General features: G+C 42.7%; 1 protein-coding gene across 5 annotated transcripts in view; it reads left to right on the top strand.

The window, feature by feature from the left end:
- The window catches only part of KCND3 (potassium voltage-gated channel subfamily D member 3), a 264846-nt gene that overhangs the window by 235879 nt on the left and 7015 nt on the right, over positions 1-21952 (top strand). For 2 of the 5 annotated variants that reach the window (XM_053393489.1, XM_053393490.1), the window contains exons 4-7: positions 2184-2285; positions 14260-14361; positions 14487-14579; positions 17663-17719. In XM_053393489.1, coding sequence (XP_053249464.1) covers positions 2184-2285; positions 14260-14361; positions 14487-14579; positions 17663-17719 — 354 coding nt within the window. The remainder of the gene's footprint in view (positions 1-2183; positions 2286-14259; positions 14362-14486; positions 14580-17662; positions 17720-21952) is intronic. The other 3 variants (XM_053393491.1, XM_053393492.1, XM_053393493.1) reach the window with 3 other exon arrangements.

Raw genomic sequence — 21952 nt, 5'->3', positions numbered from 1 at the left:
GTTACTGAAAGCACAATGAAACACAGTTTAACTTTTCTCCTACTAAATTGCTGGATGGGTTTCAGGAGAAAATGAAGCTTAATACGTATGGGGAAAGAAGAGTGATTGGTGTCTTAGAATAATCAAAATATGAAAAATAGATTCAGTTATGACAACAACAACAACAACAACAGCAACAAAAAACAACGGTCCATATAGAAAAGAATCTAAACAGCAGCCATGGCATGTCTTTTATTATGACCAACTGAAAGGCACAAAATACTGAGATACCTTTCTAGTTTCACAGAAGTCTTCCTTATACAGGATGTTAAAGAAGGGAAGGGTAGAAAAATAAACAGGGCCACCATAATATCTTTTGCTGTGTGAAGCAAAAACAAGATGGCTCTTAACTTTGGGAGTTTCTGATGGTCCTAGGAAAGGGATTGTGCCACTGCTACTCTTTAACTGTTTCCCCCGTAGTCTTTGATAGTTAAGGCATTTTCATGTGACCCCCCTCTTCTGTTTCATTTAATCTATGCTGTGCTGCTTTCACTTGGAATTGTTTTACTTGTTTTTATAATTGTATATAAACTGTTTTACTTCTTTTATTGGTTTTGTTGTTGTTGTAGTAACCCACCCTGAGACCTTACAGTGAAGAATGGGTCAAAATCCTAAAATACATAAAATGCACATGCTAATGTTTGTGTCGTTACAGCCCGACCCATTGTGCATTACCATGAGAGTAAACGCCACTAAAGTTAGTGTGCATAAGACTGTACCATAAACATAGAAAATGCTTTCATTTTTTTATTTCCTAATAACCTTTTGAGATAGGGCATCAATATTCCAAGTTAACGTTAGAATAAAGCTAGGAGATACTGAACACCGGTCTTGAAAGACCTACATTGGCTCCCAGTACGTTTCCGAGCACAATTCAAAGTGTTGGTGCTGACCTTTAAAGCCCTAAATGGCCTCGGTCCAGTATATCTGAAGGAGCGTCTCCACCCCCATCATTCTACCCGGACACTGAGGTCCAGCACCGAGGGCCTTCTGGCGGTTCCCTCACTGCGAGGAGCCAAGTTACAGGGAATCAGGCAGAGGGCCTTCTCGGTAGTGGCGCCCTCCCCGTGGAATGCCCTCCCACCAGATGTCAAAGAGAACAACAACTACCTGACTTTTAGAAGACATCTGAAGGCAGCCCTGTTTAGGGAAGCTTTTAATGTTTGATGTATTACAGTATTTTAATATATTTTTTTGGAAGCCGCCCAGAGTGGCTGGGGAAGCCCAGCCAGATGGGCGGGGTAGAAATAAAAATTATTTTTTATATTATTATTATTATATTATTATATAATTGACCCAGGTCATCCAATGAGTCTAAGGCTGCATCTGCACTATAAATTTATCGTACCACTGTAAACAGCCATGGCTTCTCCCAAAGAATCCTGAGGACTGTGGTCTGCTAAGGGTGCTGAAAGTTATTAAGAGATCCAACTTCCCCTCACAGAGCAACAATTCTGTCAGTGGTTTAACAGTCAATCCATCTTCCCAAGTGAACTTTGGGAATTGTAGCTCTGTGAGGTGAATACTGGTCTCCTAACAACTCTTGGCACCATTACCACACTACAGGTCCCAACTTTCACTGTGACTGTTTAAAGTGGCATGGTACCGCTTTAAATACAGAGCACAACTGAGACTCAAGGCTGATCCAGGATTCTATAGTTTTCAGAATACAAACCCAGCTCTTCCCAACATCTGGCCTCTGGAATTTTGGAAGAACACACAGTCTTATGTTTCATTGGAAATCCTGGTTCCTTGCTTCAGTCATGTTCCTCTTCCATGAATAGAAAACAGTTTTTAAAAAATAAATAACAAAGCTTTTCCTTTCAGAAAGTAAGGTAAAAAAAATCACGGGGATTCAAACAGTCGACCTTATGATCGGCAAGCCCAAGAGGCTCAGTGGTTTAGACCACAGCACCACACACATCCCTTCTTTCAGAAAGTAAAACTAGTAAGACACATGTATTTTTTTAAAAAAAAATGTAGGAAATAATAAAACTGTCAACAAGTACAGTATGATGAAAAGTATATCTCTTCTAAAGCAACAAAAACTGAAGACAAATCATGGTTATCACTCACACAAAAGAAATCAAGGTTGATATATAGATGGAAGTCTAACCTACTCCCCACCTTGCTTCCTTCCACAGAAAGCCCGGCTGGCCAGGATCCGTGTGGCCAAGACTGGCAGCTCCAACGCCTACCTTCACAGTAAGCGCAATGGCCTCCTTAATGAAGCCCTGGAGTTGACGGTATGTACAGGAAAAGCAAGCCCTTTCAGAGGAATGTTGAAAGCATATCCACCCCTTCTTCTTCTTCTTCCATTGTCGCTCCCTATGTCAGTATCGTAGGCAGGCTTGAGCTGTGCTATAATTATGCTATAATTTTACTGTATGTGCTAAATGTAGGTAGCTGGAATACAACTGCGAAAGGAAAGAGTTGCAATGGAAGCATACTGGGCTTTTTGTAGAAAGCACAGGATTGGTGCTTTAATGGTGACAGAAAGACAAAGAGTACCAATAATCCAGATCTGTGATTGGTATCCTCAATATATTTAGACTAGTGTAAATGTTGCTGAAGCAAATTTAGAGAACTTACATCAATGATACCCTCATCAGGGTTTATGAAAACATTAGCTTCAGGCTTTACATTAAGAAGGACTTCTTAGCGCCAAGAGCAGTTTAGCAATGAAACGGGCTGTCTAGAGAGGGAGCTAAATCTCTGGGGTATATGTGTGTGTTTTTAAGGATGGACAAGCTATCTAAACCAGGCATCCCCAGCCTGCGGCCCTCCAGATGTTTTGGCCTACAACTCCCATGATCCTTAGCTAACAGGACCAATGGTCAGGGATGGTGGGAATTGTAGTCCAAAACATCTGGAGGGCCAAAGGTTGGGGGTGCCTGATCTATACTATCTACAGAAATGGCTAAATGCTGCATAGCCATTAGGAACAGCTTGTACTCTGACTCAGGAGTAGTTGAGGTGGTACAGAGATGGGGAACTGGTGGCCCTCCATATGTTCTTGGACCACAACTCCCATCATTCCTGGCCATTGGCTATGCAGCTGAGACTGTTGGGAGTTGGAGTCCAACAAAATCTGGAGGGAACCAAAGGCAAGCTATACAGAAAATATCAGAAAACAGCAGTAACTGCAGATGTTTAAATCCCAGCCAATGAGGGCTTGAAGGTTTCAGTCCTGCAGGATGGAATGTCTCCTAGCATTACCCACACAAACTACCTGGCACCATGGTTGTTTCACGTCTAACAGCAATGTATTTTTAACCTAATCTTAGTAACTCAATGAAAGGGAGGAAAGTGTGAAGTTCATCAGATTTCTCAGCAGATGTAACATCAGTGTGAGCTGGTTGTTATATTAAGCCCAATCAAGGCCAGAGCAAGTATTAACACATTTTCAAGGATTTTTTTTTTTTAAAGCAGTTCTCAGTCAAGGAAAATTGCCTAATGGAGGCAACCTAATGCACAGCTCGTGTGTCTTTGCTCACTCATCTGATCTGTCACACGTGGGCCTCATTATAACAGAAAATGCTTGACACAGCAATCGCTACACCTGTTAGTAAGCACCACAGCCTGCCCTGACACTATGAGTATGAGAACACTTAACTGGAGGTTCAGTTATTTTGAAATCGAGGGAGCTTAGGATCAAAGCAGCACCTACTATGGTTGCTATGGGGATACCAGTGAGAATGGCCTTCCTGTGGTGAGTGTTCTAAGCCGCAACATGAAGATGTGCATGTGGACCTCCACATCGCTGCCAACAGCCAAGGCTGGTGCTAATAGCTCAGCAGTTTACAAGGCATGGAGACCTTGGATGTTTGAAAAGCCCAATGAACTGTGATGCAACACACTCTCTAATCCTTCTGGCCCACTCCTCTTGCTGTGGGAGGTAAATTCTGCCTAAACACAGGGCACCATGGCCATTAAGAGGTTGTTCATTCCCTCTGCAGAAGCCAGCTGCTTGTTTTCCTTTCATTCTGGCACAAACTCTGGCACAAACCTCCTTGGGGCTTCCGCATGCTTAGGAAACTGGTGCAGAGGGTGTGTTAAAAATTGCAAAGAATGAGGGAAATGTATGCTTTCAATGTGGGAAGGGTAGGGAGCCCAGTCTAGGTCATAAGAACCTGGAGCTGCTCACACCAGCACCCAGGCAAAACACACAAACTTTCCCATGTGGTTCCAATCTATTTCTCCATTGTGCAACTGTAATTTATGTATTGTCAACTAAATGTCTGACATGTGGCCCCTTCAAGAGAAACAGCTCCGCCCCAGGAATCCAGCTTTTGGAGATCTGGCTGTTTCATCATGAATAAAGTTTGAGTTACCATTAATTCAGCTTGTAGTGAGTTCCTTCATAAACTGCAGAAGACAATAGAGCAGCTAGAATAGGAATCACATGCTATGCAGGACCATTTTGGGAAGCATCCCTGTAGCACCTATAGTGTGTGTTACAGCTCTCATTTCCAATAATACATGCTGAGAGGGTTGGGATACCATTCTTACGTTCAAGCTGAAGCGATACTTCCTGCTTTTAAAGCCCATAAAAGGTACAACACATAGTCAACATTGTCAGAGTAAAATGCAGGGCCCCTCTACCCATGAAGTAACAAATCCAGTTGCTAAAGGTGTTGAAAGCCTTAAATCTCTAGACCTTCTTTCCAGTCCACCAGCCCTTTCTGAAGCTTGGCACCTGTTTTCTTTTAAATCTGCCTTGACTTAAAACACTTTCCCCCCCTCCTTTTTAGTATTCCAAACTTTTGTTTTGCTAGCTCAGCTTCACTTGAGGTAACTGACCATTTTAAAGTTACAGAAATCTAAACGATGCAGTGTACTGTGATGAAAACAATCACAAATCCTGCAGGGGCATCTTGAAGACTTCAAAAAGTAATTGTGACATGAGTTTTTGTCACTTGCATGCCTTTCAACAGAACCATGAAACAATCTGAAAGATGGTAGGCTGATAGGGAAAATTTAGCAGCAGCTTTCCCAATCTCTGCATCTGCAGGTGAGGAAAAGTTTGCCTGCTAAATTTTGGTCTGGTTTGTTCCACAGCTGCTAAAGGCACACAAGAAAGTCTGCCAGGAAGTGTGGGGTGCCTTGGAGAGAGAGGTAGATTAATTCCACCCCAGACTCAAACACTGACCAGCTAGGATTGTTCTTTTCACTAGAATGGCCATCCTTTGTTTACTTTTCTTTGCAGAACATCCTGATTGCCACTTCTCTGTTGCCCTCCTACATTTTTGCAGACCTGATTTGTGAGAATTTTGTTGCTGTAATAAAACACAATTGCACAGCCAGCTTGTAAAGCTCTTTTGAGGCTTTTAAAGGTTCCTGCACTTTTAATTAAACGTTGCTTGTTTGCAAGCCTAGCCTTTTTTGTTGCTGCCCAGTGAGCATGGGTGAGGGGAGGAACAGACTATTGATTGCATTTTCAGAAGCCTCTCTTACATTACAATTACACACACACAGGGCTATGCCCCTGCTCTCATTGCTTGCCAACCCCAATATGGTAGCCATCACTATAAGCAAATACAAAGTTGTATTTCCCTTGTATAAATACATACAGTGAGGGGGGGTGTTTGAGGAGGGGGAGGAGATAACATTTGCTCAGCCTTGCAATCGACCATATCTGGCCCTGATTCTGTTGATACCAATTTTTCATTCTCTAGCAGGCAATTGCCTTATTTCCTGCTAGATGCAGGTGGCAGTGACACCCACTGGAAGCGGTATTAAATGTTGCATTTACTGTTCCTAAAATATATCCTAGAAACAGAGATTGGTAGCAAAACACAGCAAACCCTTTGAACACAGCACAGTATTGTCGTGACTTGGCTCAGGCTCCGAGTGTCAGCTCAGATGAGTTAATAAGATTTGATGATTTAACAACACAGCCACAGAGAAGATGCTGCAGAAATCTTAAATCATGTCCAGGATTGCATAGTGTTTTAAAACACCGTGTTATCTTCAAAAAAGGCATGCAGAATTGACTGGATTCCCGCTCCCGCCCTGTTTATATTGCTGCTCATTTTTTTTGCTACTAAGTCACATCCGCTGAGAGACCTTAACAATGAAATCAGTGTCTGTAACACAGAGTTGGACGCAACCTTCTAATTCTGTCAATAATAATACATAAATAAATAAATTGGAGAATATGATACTTAATGCATTCTGAAATTTGCAGATTATTTATATATTAACAATTGCAGAGCAGTAATTCCTGCTCTTCTACTAACATATCCAACAGCATAGATCAGAAACAATAATCATAAAATACAGTACCAGGAATGCAATAAACAAATGTACTAATCATGGTTATGATTCTTATAGCACTTCAAGTGTAGAAAGTGCTCTGCAGAACTTATCTAGTCCTACTGAACAAAAAACATGGCTGTGTGTCATTACAGTTTTCGCTCACCCAAAGCGGCACTCAGAATCAACAAGATTGTGATTGGCTCTCAGTGAATCTGACAGTAGAACTGTAGAATTCATCCAATTCAAGTACCAGCTTCTGCGTCAAGATCTTAAAAATATCATGGTGTTTCCACTTTGCTTACTGATACGTATTTTCCAGTAGTTCAGGTGACGGATATGTACCATAGTAGATGGTGATGGAAATAAACAGGGAAACTAATCATTTGACACTCATAAAAAGGCTTTTTTGTTTTGTTTTTGAGAAGCTTAACTAAGAAAGCTTAAATAACAAAAATAAGAAACAAGTTTGCAAATTTGCTGAACCACAGAGCAACTTCTGTGTTGCCCTCTTTTTTCATGTTCTTAAAAGTTGCTGCTTGCAGAGGGTAATGAAAATGCAACTAAGCTCGTAAGATGGTTTGCTGTACCCTTTTTATATCTGCACCTCTCCATCCATCCATCCTCCTTGTCAAGGGTTCTCAGCTTCATCCCTCCTCCTACCTGCTTTCCAGCCCTCACCCCCATCCTCAATGGTTCACTGGACTACTAGCTTTATGTAGGAAATCAGAGGAAGGCTACAGGAGGGTCAGGGTAGCTATTATCTCTTAAAACCTCCCCTCTTTTCTTCAGACCCCAAATGGCACTGCAGAGCTTCTGGTTCCAGGTTTACCTGGAGTCCTGAGCAGCAGGGGCGGAGGAAGGGGGGTGCTGAGAGGGGTGACATTTGGCAGTTGTGGGCAGGCGGCACACCGAATGTCTGCCATCAGCGGCTTGCTCCACCCCCGGCTGCAGGGTGCACACGCCGCTCCATGCACCAGAGCCACTATCCCACACCTGGGAGGGCACCCTCCACGCCTCCCGCTCCCTCAGGAGCGCGCCCCATGCCCCACCCCCCTCGGAAGCACATCCACCCTGGGCAGCGTGGGCATATTCTCTGCCACTGCTGAACAGAAGGGCTGCATAGAAGGGCAATGACTGGGATATGCTGCCACATTTTGCTTAATCCTGTACTGCAGCTAAATGATGGTACCAAAGCCAATGGTTTGAGAGGCCAAGTCTATGTTTCCTGTCTTGTCTGGTTCTCAGAAATATTATGGAGCCAAATATGCATTGCAAGAAAGACTTCAGAAGACTGGTCGTGTTCCTGCATTTGCTAAGCTAAGGCTCTTGCATATGAAAGCTCGTGCCATAGTGAAGTGGTACCATGGGACTCTCTGCTGCATTTGCAGCCTAAAGCCACTCATACCATGAAATGTAGCACACTTTGTCCTTTTCTCGCTACCCCCCCCCCCCGGTAGCTTGCAAATCTCTCCCCCCATTCTGAAATACAGTGTGTTGAACTGGAAGCAGCACACTGGATACGGTTTACTATTTGATGCCATGGCAACATGTCTTGGACTGTTCCTTTGGACTGAAATGGGCAAACAGAGAATGAGGATTTTTTGGCAGAGCTAGACTGTCTTGGTGTCCTGGCTCAGCCTCTAAATATTCTTCAGGGCTTCTTCTTTTCAGCAAAGAATGATTTTTCTGCTAATGAAGAGTCTGGCTTTGGATGCCTACAGCAACCTGAGACACATCCTCTGCTCAAATGCACTCTTGAAATTCACAGCCACGCTTCTCTGAGCACTTGTGTAATACTAGTGCTTAGGCTGTCTGCTCCCATTAATCACTGAAGGAACCGATTCGAGTTGGTTGACATTAGCTGTGTTGTTTTTTGAAGTTCAGAAATGTTGAGGCTGAAAGCATTACATGATTAATCATTACAGTAAATCAATTATTTCCTTAATTGCAAGTTACAGAGTAGATTGTTTGCTGGATCTTAATTAGAACCCTTCCCTCTCAAGATGAGCTCCATTCTGAAGACATTGCTATGAACAATCTGCTTACATTTCTGAATCAGTCAAGAGGAGCCTGCATTAAACATCTCCCATAATGAGACACGGTGGATATTATTCTTATTTTGAAAACTAATAGCCTCCCAGTTTTAAAACATCAAGACAAAAGTTAAACCCTGGTGCCATTTTATGGCATTCAGTTTCTATGCACTGTTTCTAAAGAAACACAAATCTCCTCATAATATGGGGAAAGGGATTAATTACAGCATTGCCAAAGTGTAATGCATCCATCCAGGAGGATCTAAAGGACTCAAGTATTTTATCAGAGTCCATAAAGATGCATCTCAAGTTCTTTCAATTTCCTTCAACATTTACTCTCTAGCTGACCATGGCAGGAGCTGATAACTAAATAGTAAAGATTCCTCTCCTAACTCTGGTTTTTGTTTTCTAAGTCTTGCTCAACAAATGTAGCATTCCTGCTAAGGAATCCTTCTGGGTTGATTAAGGGTAGGACTTGCTTTTCCTATTTGCTCTTCTCTTAATCTGTTATGTAAGTTAATTTTAGTCCTATGGGTATTCCATAAGCTTCTTAGGCATGTGTGATGGAGATTCCAAAATACTGGCCCCAACTGATTTTGGGTTGTGGAGTGTCTTCTTACTGTTCAAATGATACAACACTGAGGGCATGTACCTTTATTTAGAAAGAAATGTCAGCTGACAGCATCCAATTTATTGAGTTATTTATTTGGTGTTCTTATATATCACCTTTTTTGTCAAGGACTACCTCAGTGTCTTTTACATCAAAACAAATGGATCAATAAGGTTTTTTTGGGGGGCGGATACAATTCAAAACCATCAATGAAGCAATAGCAATCAGTATAAAATGCAAGACTAGAAACTGAAAAATTATAATAAACTAAGCATGGCCTGCAAAGCATTAGGAAAATGAGTGAGTTTTCCCCATTCACCAGAAGCCCATCAATGCCATGGCCATCCACACCTCCAAGAGGAGAGAGTTGCTCAGCTGGGGCACCACCACAAAGAAAGCCCTGCTCTTGGTTCCCACACAACAGGCTATCCTAGCTGATGGGACCAGAAGCAGCCCCCGCTCTGCCCACCCAATCGCAGGGCTCAGGCTGGTTGATATACAGTGGTACCACAGGTTACAGATGCTTCAGGTTATACTCACTTCAGGTTACAGACTCCACTAACCCAGAAATAGTACCTCGGCCCCGTTAGCTAAAGTGGTACCTCAGGTTAAGAACAGTTTCAGGTTAAGAACAGACCTCCAGAACGAATTAAGTTCTTAACCCGAGGTACCACTGTAGTGAGAACACTGTGACAAATACCTAACTCCCATACTGGTGTGTGTGTGTATCAGTGTGCATGCATGCAAGTGTAAGGGATAGGGTGGATTATTTGTACAGTGGTGGTATGTATAGCAGGTAACAAACCACTAGTTTGACGTCATGTATGCTGTGCAGCAACTGAATTTCATTTCATTTTACTACTTTGTTACAATGGTGCAGAGCTGGAAGAAAGCCAAATATCAACAGAGACCAAAGCTCAAACACTGTTTCTCAACAATGTTAGCAAAGCATCAATTCCCAGCTTGTGTGTGGTTGACTACAAGTGCCCAATACATGAACATGCAACAATCTACGTGTCTGAAGGATTATTACACATTGTAATCTATGTCTAGTAGTCATGCAGTATCCAACATGGAAGCAACGTCTGCGCTGGAACTTTGTAATGTGTGAAGTGGCTCTTAGAGCCCAGCCAAGGGAAGGGACCAGCCTCACCAGTTTATAGCCCTTGCTGCAGTCCCTGAGGCCATTAACACCATTCTCTGCTCCCAGTCTTCTGATGTTGAAGCACAAAATCAGTGTTTGCTCCTTGTGGTTCTACCATCAATTCCATTGGATGACATTGTAAAAGTACATTCTGGAAATAATGACTCACTCCCTATGGTTGTTTGGAGATTTATGTAGTCCAAGGTGAGATTGCTAAGCACACTTTTTAAATGCTATATAAAATGCAATATAGAAAAGATTTTGTAGTTGCATGCCAGTACAATAAAAGCGATCCATAGTGGCATCATGATAATGGTAATGATACATATTTTTCTAAGAATCTGTAGGCAACACTGGAAAGGGATTCCCTAACACATCTTGTTGAACATCAACCTAAGTTTAAGGAGCTCCTTTGAATGCATAATTGCCATTTTAATGGGTCTAATGGTGTTTGAAAATCCCAAACACTCAACGCAAAAAATAAATTGATGGAAGTGATCACAGAAGACATGCTGTGAAATTGAGGTGGAGTTCAGGGTCAGGGAGTTTAAATTAAACAAGCACACACACACAATCTTTAGCCATGTAGTTTCTAGAGCTGCTGCTGCTGCTGAAAAGGGGAAATGAAAGAATCCTATTTTCAGTGTATCAAAAAGGCCTCACAGCCTGCATCTAGTTAGCTCCTTCCTCTCCAATTCTGGGCAAACCTTGTCCTTGAATCAAAAAGTAAGTGATGTACACAGCCCATTCACAAAATCTAGGGCTTTGTAATATACACAAAAGCCTATCAGGCAGAGCCTGACATAACAGATACTTTTTAAAATAGGTGATGTCCTTATTAGGAGAACAGTTTGATGAGGCCGGGAAAATAGGTCGCCCAGGGTAGGCCAGCTGATCTGCTTTACTGCACTTAAGCGGGTGAAAATGTCTGTATATTTCAAGTTTCAGTTACAATGCGTGAAGATAACAAAATATTCATTTGCCATAGTTACACATTTCAAAACCTGATCCAATGCTTTGTTCCTAGGTATTTTAAGAAGCTCCCAAACAGCATAGCTATGCCACTCAAGGAGCTCTTTTGGGGTGTTGAGGGGGGTAATGCAGACATGGAAAAAGAAGTGAGGCAACCTGCAAGGAAACTGACATGACTCAAGCAGTGGAGCACTTTTCAGGACGGACCATGGCTCAGTGATGCACTGCATGCTTTTCTCGTCAAACAAGGGTCACCAATCCAATGCACAGGCACCATAGAAGCCACAAAAGCCTTTAATGACCCTAGGCTTTCATTTTTTAAAAAATGTAAGTTTCTAGTCCTCCTAGAAATAAAATGATCAGGGAAGACAGGTGCCAGGGACTGGCTGGACACTGAGGCGTGGGCACTGGGAGAAGAGAGGTTGGAGACTGACTTGGAGGAAGGGATCTGGGGGAGCCAAGAGATGAGAGTCAGAAGAAGCTGCAGGATTGGAGAACAGGTGCAGGAGCTGTTAGAGATAGGTCAAGCTGGTGTAAAGTCAAGGGCTGCCACTCCTCCTACTCCTGCCCTACCTCTCCTGCTCCACTTTCCCCAGGACCAAAAGAGGATTGAAGCAGGAGGAGCAGAGGGTTACACACAGGTGTAGTCTTTGCCTGCTATCAGAAAACTTAGGTGGGAGAGCTGAGGTTGGGGTGGGACCTCTCTCTGTTGTTGCAACTGCCTCATCGGGTACACACGTAGGAGCAGCTGAGAGACATAGGACTGATGGACATGCCTTTTCTGAACTTGCAAGTGTACTTTTGACAAGAAAGAGTTAATTCCTCACTCTGGACGTTTCTCACCTGACAGCCCCATGACAGATAGGTGCTGCAGAGCAGCAACAGCTGAAAGGCATGTGCTCTACCTGTGGACCTGCCCATCTTAGAAAGGCATCTCCAGGGTCCTAGACAGGCACACCCAAGAAACTAACAAGCAAAAAGAAAGCAGCTGAAAAATTCATTTAGAGTAGCTTTAGAGTGGCTTTTTGGACACAGCAGTCTGAACTGTGATAGAATGCCAATGATATGACGTTGCCACTGAGTGCTGGGACAATGTCAAAGGGTCCACTAGCTGGGGAAAGAATACATTTCAGTCCACTGCAATGATGGAACAACAGCCGTAAATACCTCGAAAAGGCTTCTGTTTCCTTTTGGAAAAGATGAATGCTGCTCTCTCACGGCAATGCAGGTGTGAAACGTCTTGGGAAGAAATATTGGCTCTGCATAAGTGCTGATTATTAATAAGCTATATAACTACTCAACTGCAGCTCTTCACCTTTAGCGTGGGCTGAGATTCCAGTTATTTCAAGCAGATGAAGTTGCTTGTCATCCATGCAGTGCTGGGGATCCCACACACCTTGTGTGTACATCTCAGATTAGTCATTAACAAGCAACACAGAAATGCTGGCTCGTTGGCACAGCTGTGTGGCAAATGAGGACCAGTTACTTTTTCTGCAAGTAACCTCTGCTTCCCGTAAATTACAACACTTCTGTGTAGAAAAGAATAGTTGATGTGGAGATTTTTCCATTCTCTTTGCATGAATCAACCACTTCTCATTTCCTTTCCCACCCCACTGCATACCATGCAACATGGATTAAATAGTTTGTGTTTTACTTTCATGTTGTAAATAAGAAGGCAGAGAGCTAGCCTAATGGCATATGCAAAGCCAAATCAGTGATGTACTTAGGGAGTTTTAGACTCTGGACTTAATGGCTTTATAGGGGAACCCACTTAAGAAGTGAGTATGCATTATTTCAAAGTGTAATAAACCAGTACTTTGGGGGACGCTCTGCTTGTTATGCCCTGAGATCACCACTAACCCATGGATAATGGGTATTGTTTTGGATAATGATATTGTTGGGGGTGCACATGGTTCATTCTCCTCTGTAACATGGCAAGTGATCATGGGGCGCACCTTTTGACATGTCTTGGAAGCCAAAAAAGGAGAGACAAAGCCTTGAAACGATGCTCAAATGATTTTTTTACATGTGAAATATATACAATGCATTTTGGTGTACCACATTCTTCCGCTTATTGTACCAACTCACTGTAAAAATCACACTCTATTATTCCCTCCCCCAGCTTAGGCGGTGAGAGGGACAGCACTTTTTGCGTCCAGTCCCCTGACCTGAAAGTGAACCATGGAGGTCAGCTGCAAAACATTTTAGCAAGGAGGGGGGCTGCATTTGGCTCCTAGTTGCTGCCTCCATCCAGTTCTTCTGATGATTCTTGGGCTGCACGCACCTGCCCACCTTTCGGAACCAGTGTAGGAAATGTTCTGGTTACCACTTAATTAGGGCCATGTAGGATTTTCTTCCTGGAGGTCCTGGTTGGCCTTGGACATGGCAAACTTTTTGCCTACTTCACTCTGGCTTAGTTTTGGTAGTTTCCCCACATTTCCATTTGGTGGACACAGCATGGGGTTGAGTTATTTGGGAGTGATGAGCACTTTGAGGCACCTTCTAGAAGACGAAGGGGTGCTTCCTCATACCGGCCCACCAATGCCTCATGGCTGGAGAACAGGGGCGGGACAGAGCCTTGCTTGATGACTGGCCTGCTCAACCACTCACTGCCACATGGCTGGAGGGGGCATGAGAAGGTCAGAATTCCCTTGGTGCAGCTAACAAGCTGGCAAAGAAAAGCTAGGAATAGGGCATTAACTGACAAGGGAGCTCACACAAAAATCCAAGAATTAGGTTACAGGTTCCTATGCCCCAGATTCATAGGAGGCCACACAGTTTGGATCTTGTTAGAATAGCAGAGTTACCTGTTTGCAGATTCCAAAACTTCATGTCTGGTCCCTTGTTAAGAGGTGGGTGTGCAAATTAATACTGATTCTTGCCCTCGAGAAGGTGATACAGGAACATAGGAAGCTGCCTTATACTGAGTCAGGCAATTGGGCCATCTAGCTCAGCAGTGTCCATGCTGACTGGTAGCAGCTCTCCAGGGTTTGAGGCAGGGAATCTGTCCCAACCCTACCTGGAGATGGCAGGGGTTGATCATGAGACCTTCTGCATGCAAGGCAGATGCTAAGCCCCGCCCCTGCCAAAATGTGTTGGCCACATTTCATCACAAATAAATTTGTTGAGCATCAATCACTTCAAGACCCCCGCCACCATCACCAACTTTCTCTTTTTCTCTCACTTTCTCTGGCTTACAGTCCTCTTGGTACTGCTCTTCTCCATTTTTGGTTCAGCAACATGGCTTGGGCCAGAACTGGGTGGAAGGATTAGGGCCTCTTCTCACACTACAATTTAACAAGGTGGGGGCGCTTTTCACATCTTTTTCCTCGCTCATCTTTTCCATTCTGCATTTTCAGATGCAGACCTGATTGCCTTTTTCTCTGTGCCAGCGGTCTCATTGCAAATGCCTTTTCTCTCTGTTTAGGGATCTATGAAAGATGAACACAACATCAGCAAAGCCACTTCTATAATTGAAAGTCAGCATCACCACCTACTGCACTGCTTGGAAAAAACAACTGTAAGTAGCAACAGGAAGTCTTCTAACTTTGAATCTCACACTCTTGGGGGTGATTTCAATTGAAGAAGATGCAGGGATACTATAAAGTAAACAACACAAATACATAGATTTATGTACCCTGGGAGACATAAAAATGTTATTAACAGTTGATGGGATGTGCTAAATATTTTATACACGCCTTAGTTCCAGCACCATGTTTTTTTAAAAAATGTGTTGCACCAAGCAACACAACAGGTACCTTCTCTCAGGACTCCACATGTCTTTTTGCTTTGTTGACCTTCAGACGCTTTCCTTCTAAAAAGCACCAAAGTCTGGTGCCTAGCAAAATATTGCCACCGAGAATTAAAGGCAGAGATGCTCAGGGTTTGCCCTTACTAGTAGTTGGCTTTGGGTTGGTGCCAGCTTGAGATGCCTGCTGTGCACACCTGTCTTGCACTGCCTACAAGTTGTTGGATTATACCCAGGAATCAAAGCAGCATGGCATACTCCAAGCTGAAAGCTGACTGCTCAGAATATGGGCAAAGGCCTCCATTTCAACTGTTGCATACTCCAGTGAAAAGTGTACAGCAGCCCTGGGAATAGAATGATGTGGCAGTTGCCTGAGACCTGCACATAAAAGCAGTCTTCTATGCAAGTAGCCAGTGCAGATGCACTTCTAGTTGCATCCTCATTAGTATCATTGCTCATCTGGGCTACACTCAGTTGGCTAGATGAATCATTTGATGAGCCTCACAATGCACATCCCCGTTCAGTTGTTACACGGGGCTACTTGGCCACAACTAAAGCTGCACTGGGACCCATATCTGTGTTGTCTTTACCCCTTCGACACCACTTCTTCAGAACATTAGATTATTATCCATCTCCAGCTGCCTGTGCCTCTGTTTCTGCAGTGCAGCAGCAGACCACCCTAAACACAGGCAGCGTACGTGAGAAAAGCAGATACCTTTTCCCATAGGGAAACTCAAGGGCGGGTGCAGAATGCACAGCCCATGTTGATCTTGCTGTCGTTTCCGCCAGCTGTAGGAGCAGGTAGAAGGCACCACATCCAGAGGCATGGCACATATGGACTGCAGAGACTAATGTGTTGCATGAGCATGTTCAACGCCCCCACCCAAGAAATAAACTCAATATGCCTTTGGGTAATATCTCCATGATGAGACATTTATTCATAAACAAGCATCACTGTGCATTTCTGTCATATTCATTTGAGAAGGGGGGGGGGAATAAGGCTAAAGGATGAAGTTTACTATCCCTGATATCAAATGGATAAACAGAGATCCAGTCTGGTATGGGAGTAAACAGAGTGTTGGAAGTAGAGTGAAGAGATCTCAATTCAAATTCTCCCGAATCTTGCTGGGTGGCCTTACATAAATTACCTACCTCACAAGGTCATTGTGGGGAGTGAAATGTAGGTATCTTTATGTATGCTGCCTTGGACACTATAGAGAAAAGAAGGAGCTGGAACAGTGGTGAAGAAATAGGAGCACTGTTTATGCAAATGCTATTCAGACAACAAATGTGTGTAGAATCAACATGGGGAAAGGGGCACAATAAACTGATATATTATTCCATTTATATTGCCTCCTTTCTCCCAGTGGAGCCCAGGGCAGCAAACAAGTGACAAAATAATTTAAACACCTTAAAACAATTCCAATACAGACGCAGACTGGGAAATCTCAGTATTGCAATTTAAAAAGCTTGTTAAAAGAGGAAAGTCTTAGGCACCAAAAGTCAAGAGATGGTGCCTGCCTATTATTTAAGAGGAGAAAATTCCAAATTGCAGACGTCACCACACTTAATGCCCAATTCCTGCATTAACCAACCTCTTCAACCTGGGCATCGATTGGGTCATGTATGTACATAAGCTCTGTTCAGAGGGCACAAACCACTCCTGTCCCCTGCATTGATTCTACATATATTTGTTGCCTGAAAAGAACATCAGTCTCAACAATGATGTGAAGCTACTGAAGGGATTGCCATTGGGTCATTGTTAGTATAATAATAAACAGAGGAGGGGGGAAATAGGAAAAAGAGTTTCTAGTGCCTTTAAAGCCAACTGGTTAAAGAAGCAATTAATGACCAAGATATATAAGAACTAAGCTGATAGGAAATATAATAAATTATTTCCCATCTATCCTCCAAGCTGAGATCCTAATGTAAATATGTATAATGCTTTGTCAGAAATCGGGGGGCAGGGGTTGGAATCAGATGTGGCTCATTGCAACTTTGATCAGTGATAAATGGCTATTTGGTTATAGGAAGGGGTATGCTACTGACCTAAACCATCCATCATTTTCAACACAGAAGTTGTCATCCACAGACTGACATGCAGCATGTTTGGTGTATGTTTTTCAGTGCACCCATCACAACAGTTCAGTCAGCATTTGTGCTGAAAAAGCATGTCTTTCCATCATACCTACTTAATCAATCAATCAAGAAAGCATTGCACTAACAAAAGAAATTGTTGTGATAATTTATGGATTGTTGAAACACCAAAGTGTCATTCTACAATGGTACAAAGTTGTCAGCGAAATGAGGAATGACCTACACATAAAAAGAGTTTTACCAACAGTTTTGAAAGGGTAATTCACCTTTTCCTCAAACCAGAAATCAGATTCATTGTATCACCTATGCCTGTTGAAATTCAGTGTCATTCTAAGCTGTGGTTAATTATCTCCAAACTCAGGCAATTGCTCAAAACAAAACCTGTAAAATAAACAAAGATAAAGCAAAGAAATAAATTCAAGAGCCATACCCCTTTTTCTGTATCACAATACATCCCATATTTTCTTCAGCAGCACTACTTATCTTACTCTAATTCAGCTCTATGGCTTTTAGTTGCTCAGGTGCTGCCATCTGGGGGTGCTTCAGATAAATGGCTTATAATATTTTATTCTGGGCCACTTGGCTCTCAAAGGAAGCCCAAGCATCTTATTGGTGTAATGTGAAATGTGTTAAAGGAAATGGTCATATTGCCCATTCAAACTTGTGTGATGCCACGTGGAATGCTGGGAGTTGATTTTGGAATGCTGGGATGGACAATCAATGGTGTTTTTATCTTTTGTTGACATGTTGTCCTGTAGGGATTGTCCTATCTTGGGGATGATCCCCTGTTATCTGTACGAACTTCCACCTTCAAGGTATTTCCTTCTTAATTCAATCCATTTGCTGCAGTCTCTGTGCCATGTCTTGAGTGTTGTTTCCTTCCTTGTTGTTGATCCCGTTTTTAGCAGATTGTGCATGCTGGTGCTCTTTTGCTCTCTGGTGGCTTCCAGTGTTATTAAGACTGTCAAATGGAAAACAGCTTTATCTGTTTTTTCCCCACCCTTTCTAGCTCAAAAAAGGAATATGCTAAATATGAATGTTAAGTTATCTGCCCTTTGTGGTTGTGGGAGTTGTGTATGTTCTGAGGTCTTATCCTTTCTCGCTCCTGTGTTAAGTACAAGACACCACTCATCTCTCCCCTGTTTTGTGCGATGTATATTTCCCTGATCTGGCTAAAATTGTTATTCTAGGTTACACAACATTACATTTCTAGAGTATTCTTCACGCATTATGGGAGTAGCGTGGAAACTGCTGTCAAAACGTTCAAAAGCCTGGTGCCTCGTGGGTGCTGCCAATCACTGTCCCACAGGATTATCTCCTTTGATCTTGGCCAGGTGTCGAGTACGTGGGAAGACCTGCCGGCATGACCCTACCCATATACTAACAGGCTTTTAAAGATTATGATAGTCCCACAGAATAAAGTTGCAGGTACAGTGGTGCCCCGCAAGACGAATGCCTCGCAAGACGGAAAACCCACTAGATGAAAGGGTTTTCCGTTTTGGAGGTGCTTCGCAAAACGAATTTCCTATGGGCTTGCTTCGCAAGACAAAAATGTCTTGCGAGTTCCTGCAGGGTTTTTTCCCTCCCCCCCCTTTTTCCCAAGCCGCTAAGCCGCTTATCAGCTGATTCGCTAAGCCGCTAAGCCGCTTAACAGCTGATCCGCTAAGCCGCTTAACAGCTGATCGCTAAGCCACTTATCAGCTGATCCGCTAAGCCGCTTAACAACTGATCCGCTAAGCCGCTAATAGCGCTAATCCGCTAAGCCGCTAATGGGCTTGCTTCGCAAGACGAAAAAACCGCAAGACGAAGAGACTCGCGGAACGGATTATTTTCGTCTTGCGAGGCACCACTGTAAAAAGGTCCTGTGACATATGAAGGGCCCCTCTTTCCTGGAAGTGGAGTCCTAGGTGGAAGCTTTCTCACAAGTTGTCTTCCTACCTGAAAGCACAGAATGACAGCTCTGTGCTATTCAGCTGGGTTGATTATAAAATATCTGCATCACCTTTCCCCTAACCATGTCGTTCTCCCTAACATTTGCCATCCTAACCGCTTTGCTTAGGTCTATCTCTGCTTCATAATGTTAAATCAAGAAGGTCATGATAAAATCAAGATACTTATGCTCCTGCCAGACAGCTAACACGTCTTTGTCCTTCTGTGGTAAACTACAAGCAGAATTGCACGTGGCTTTCTGCACTACTGGGATTGTTAAGCTCCTTCAGTGTGTACATCCTATGTTCCTTCTACACCAGTGGACATGGCATAGCTGCTGTGGGTAAGGCCATTTGAAGCTCAGCACACATTCGGTATAACTTTGTGGTGGGTATTATTTTATGACCCTTATTGATTGATTTATTATGCATATTAAAATTATCAGTAAAACGTTTTTCCAGTGGGGTTTTTTTTTTCCATGAGAGATATAGCAGTATAGCCACCATGTTAAATTTTGTATAATGGTGGAGTCCCTAAAATGGTTGGATGTCATATGGCAGGCATGACCAACAGGTAGATTGTGATCTACTGGTAGATTGCAGGGTGTTCCTGGTAGATCCTGGTTGATCTTTGGCCTCTCAGCGATCTCCTTACAAAAAAGCAAAAAAACAACAACCCAACTTTGGCTTACTTAAAAAAGCTCCACAACTTTGGCTTCCTAAAAGAAAGCTCCACAACTTTGGGTAGATCACTGCCAGTTGTTTTTTGACAATGGGTAGATCACTGCCAGTTTTTTTATACTGTGAGTAGATCACAGTCTATTGGGGGTTGGACGTCTCTGTCATATGGTCACCTCCTTCCAGCAACTCCTGCAGTCTAGCTGGTGCCAAATGTATTGCTCTGCTTTCCTTTGGACATCTGAGGGGCCAAGGAGGGGATCTTGTTCTCTGGGCAACACTGGATATCCATGCACACTGCCCAGGCTTGCGCCTCAAGGAGTTGACTTTGGTTCTGCTAACGCAGCAAAAACAACATGGAAGGAAGCAGTGGCAAGTTACTGGTCTCTGCAGCCACAGCAGGCACTGTGATTCTCCAGCAGTTTGACTTCACCCCCAGAGGTGCACTCCATTGTATCTCAAGACAGATGGATGCCAACAATAACGATGCTGCAGGACCATAATACTTTATGAAAAGAATGCAGATTTTAGGAAAATGACTTTTTCAAAAAAGCTTTTACCCTCTGCCATGACTAAGGGTTGTAACCACAACATTATAGCATTATGGGGTGGGGGTTTTTTAACAAGAAAAAACACACTACAGTCAGAAAAGTGTTTTAGTGATATTTAAATGATTGGTTTCAGAAACAAAAATTATGCCCGCGTCATAAAATGCACCCATCACAAATGTTATAAGTGCTGAGCTGTGATTAAGTTCACTTTCCTGATATCTCGCTGCCTACGTAAAAACCACGCCTGTTGAAAAATATGGCACATTAGGCAGCTATGCCCATGGAGGTTGTGTTCTGAATAAAGATGGACTTTCTTCAGTCTGAGAAAGATGGATACACCACAGGGAAATTCATGAGAATAATTGGATAACGGTATTGTGTGGATTCCCCTAAAAAGTGAGTGAGTGAAGCATGACAATTCTTTACTAAATGCCTATGGTTGTATCAAGTGTTCATAATGCTCAGAGTATACCTATTGAAATGAATGGACATGACTGAGGTCCACCAATTTCAAGGGATCTACTCTAAGTAAAAAATAATTGTCTACAGCGTCTAAAGTTGGGGTATGTCTGCATCAGCGCTGCTTGTTGCATTGCTTTTCATTTCAATTTGCTGCTGGGGGTACAACCTGCACAGGTTTCCTTTTCTTCAAGCTCAAAAAAATAAATTCATGCAAAGGAGGTGGTTGGCATATGATACACATTTGCCAGTTTGAATTCCACTTCTTGGCCTTCTTGCTAGTCTTTGTCTTGCCCTTTATCGCTTACTAGTCTCTTTTCTATAATGGTAAAATTGCACCATATGCCAGCATTCCTCTCTACCTTATTTAATTTCATCTGCGAACTTCTTTTAGTAGAACCTAAACCTGAGTGCTTTGCAATCCTCGCTTGAGATTCCTCCTCCCCTATTTGGGACAAATTGCATCAAATTTAGAGATGTGCATAAAGGCGAAAAAGTGCAGATTCTATGTTTATTCACATTTTAATAAACAATTCTCTGAGGAGTAAGTCCTTCTGTAGGAGGGGGTGTTCAAACCCATAAATGACAGAAACGAAATGAAGCGAATGAAATGTAACAAGAGTTTTGGTCTGGGGAAATGACTGTAGTCCCACAAGTAATCTTCAAACATTTTCCACACATATGTGCTTCCTCTTCTCTCAGACTTGAAAAAAGTTAGACACAACTCCACCCTACAGCTGCAGAAACAAGATTAATTGGGGGGGGGGGAATAGCAATGCATCTTGGATAATTGGATGCATATTCACAAAAACTTGCTAATTTCTCGTCCAATAAGGTAAGAGACCTTTCTTCAAATTTATCTTGGAAAGATTTATCATGGAACTTTTCACAAGAAGTACTCTTAATTATTTTGCGTTGTATCCAAATTCTGGTCCTATTCAGAGCAGACCCAATGAGATTAATGGACTAACTTAGTTGGGTACAAGCTTTATATTAATTAATTAATTAATTAATTAATTTCAGGATTTTTATCCTGCCCAACAACATTAATATCTGTAGACAACTTATAAGGCATAGGAGATGGAGGAAGACACAAATAGGAGTAGTTCTTAGCAGTGACAAGATCACAACCAGATGATCTTACACACCCTTGAGGAATTCAGTCATACTAGATATGATCATCATGCCATTAGCTCTGGCACAGACACTCCTGTTGCTGAATACATTTGGGCACTGAACAAAATCCTGAATGTCTGTTTATAGGCTTATTTTTGAAGCATAGTAAACCCAAAACACATCTAAAAACTCAATCAATATCAGTTTTGCGGACTCAGGTACTGCCAAGAGAAGGAAGTTCCACAGTCAAGGGGCAGCCCTCAAGGACATTTCTATTTGGGGTTCCTCATACAATTATGGCTGCGAAGTTAATCCA

This window comes from Podarcis raffonei, chromosome 6 (genome assembly GCF_027172205.1).
Source record: "Podarcis raffonei isolate rPodRaf1 chromosome 6, rPodRaf1.pri, whole genome shotgun sequence".
Taxonomy (NCBI): Eukaryota; Metazoa; Chordata; class Lepidosauria; order Squamata; family Lacertidae; genus Podarcis; species Podarcis raffonei.
Note: the sequence above shows the minus strand (reverse complement) of the source record. Positions and strands in the feature narration are given on the sequence as shown.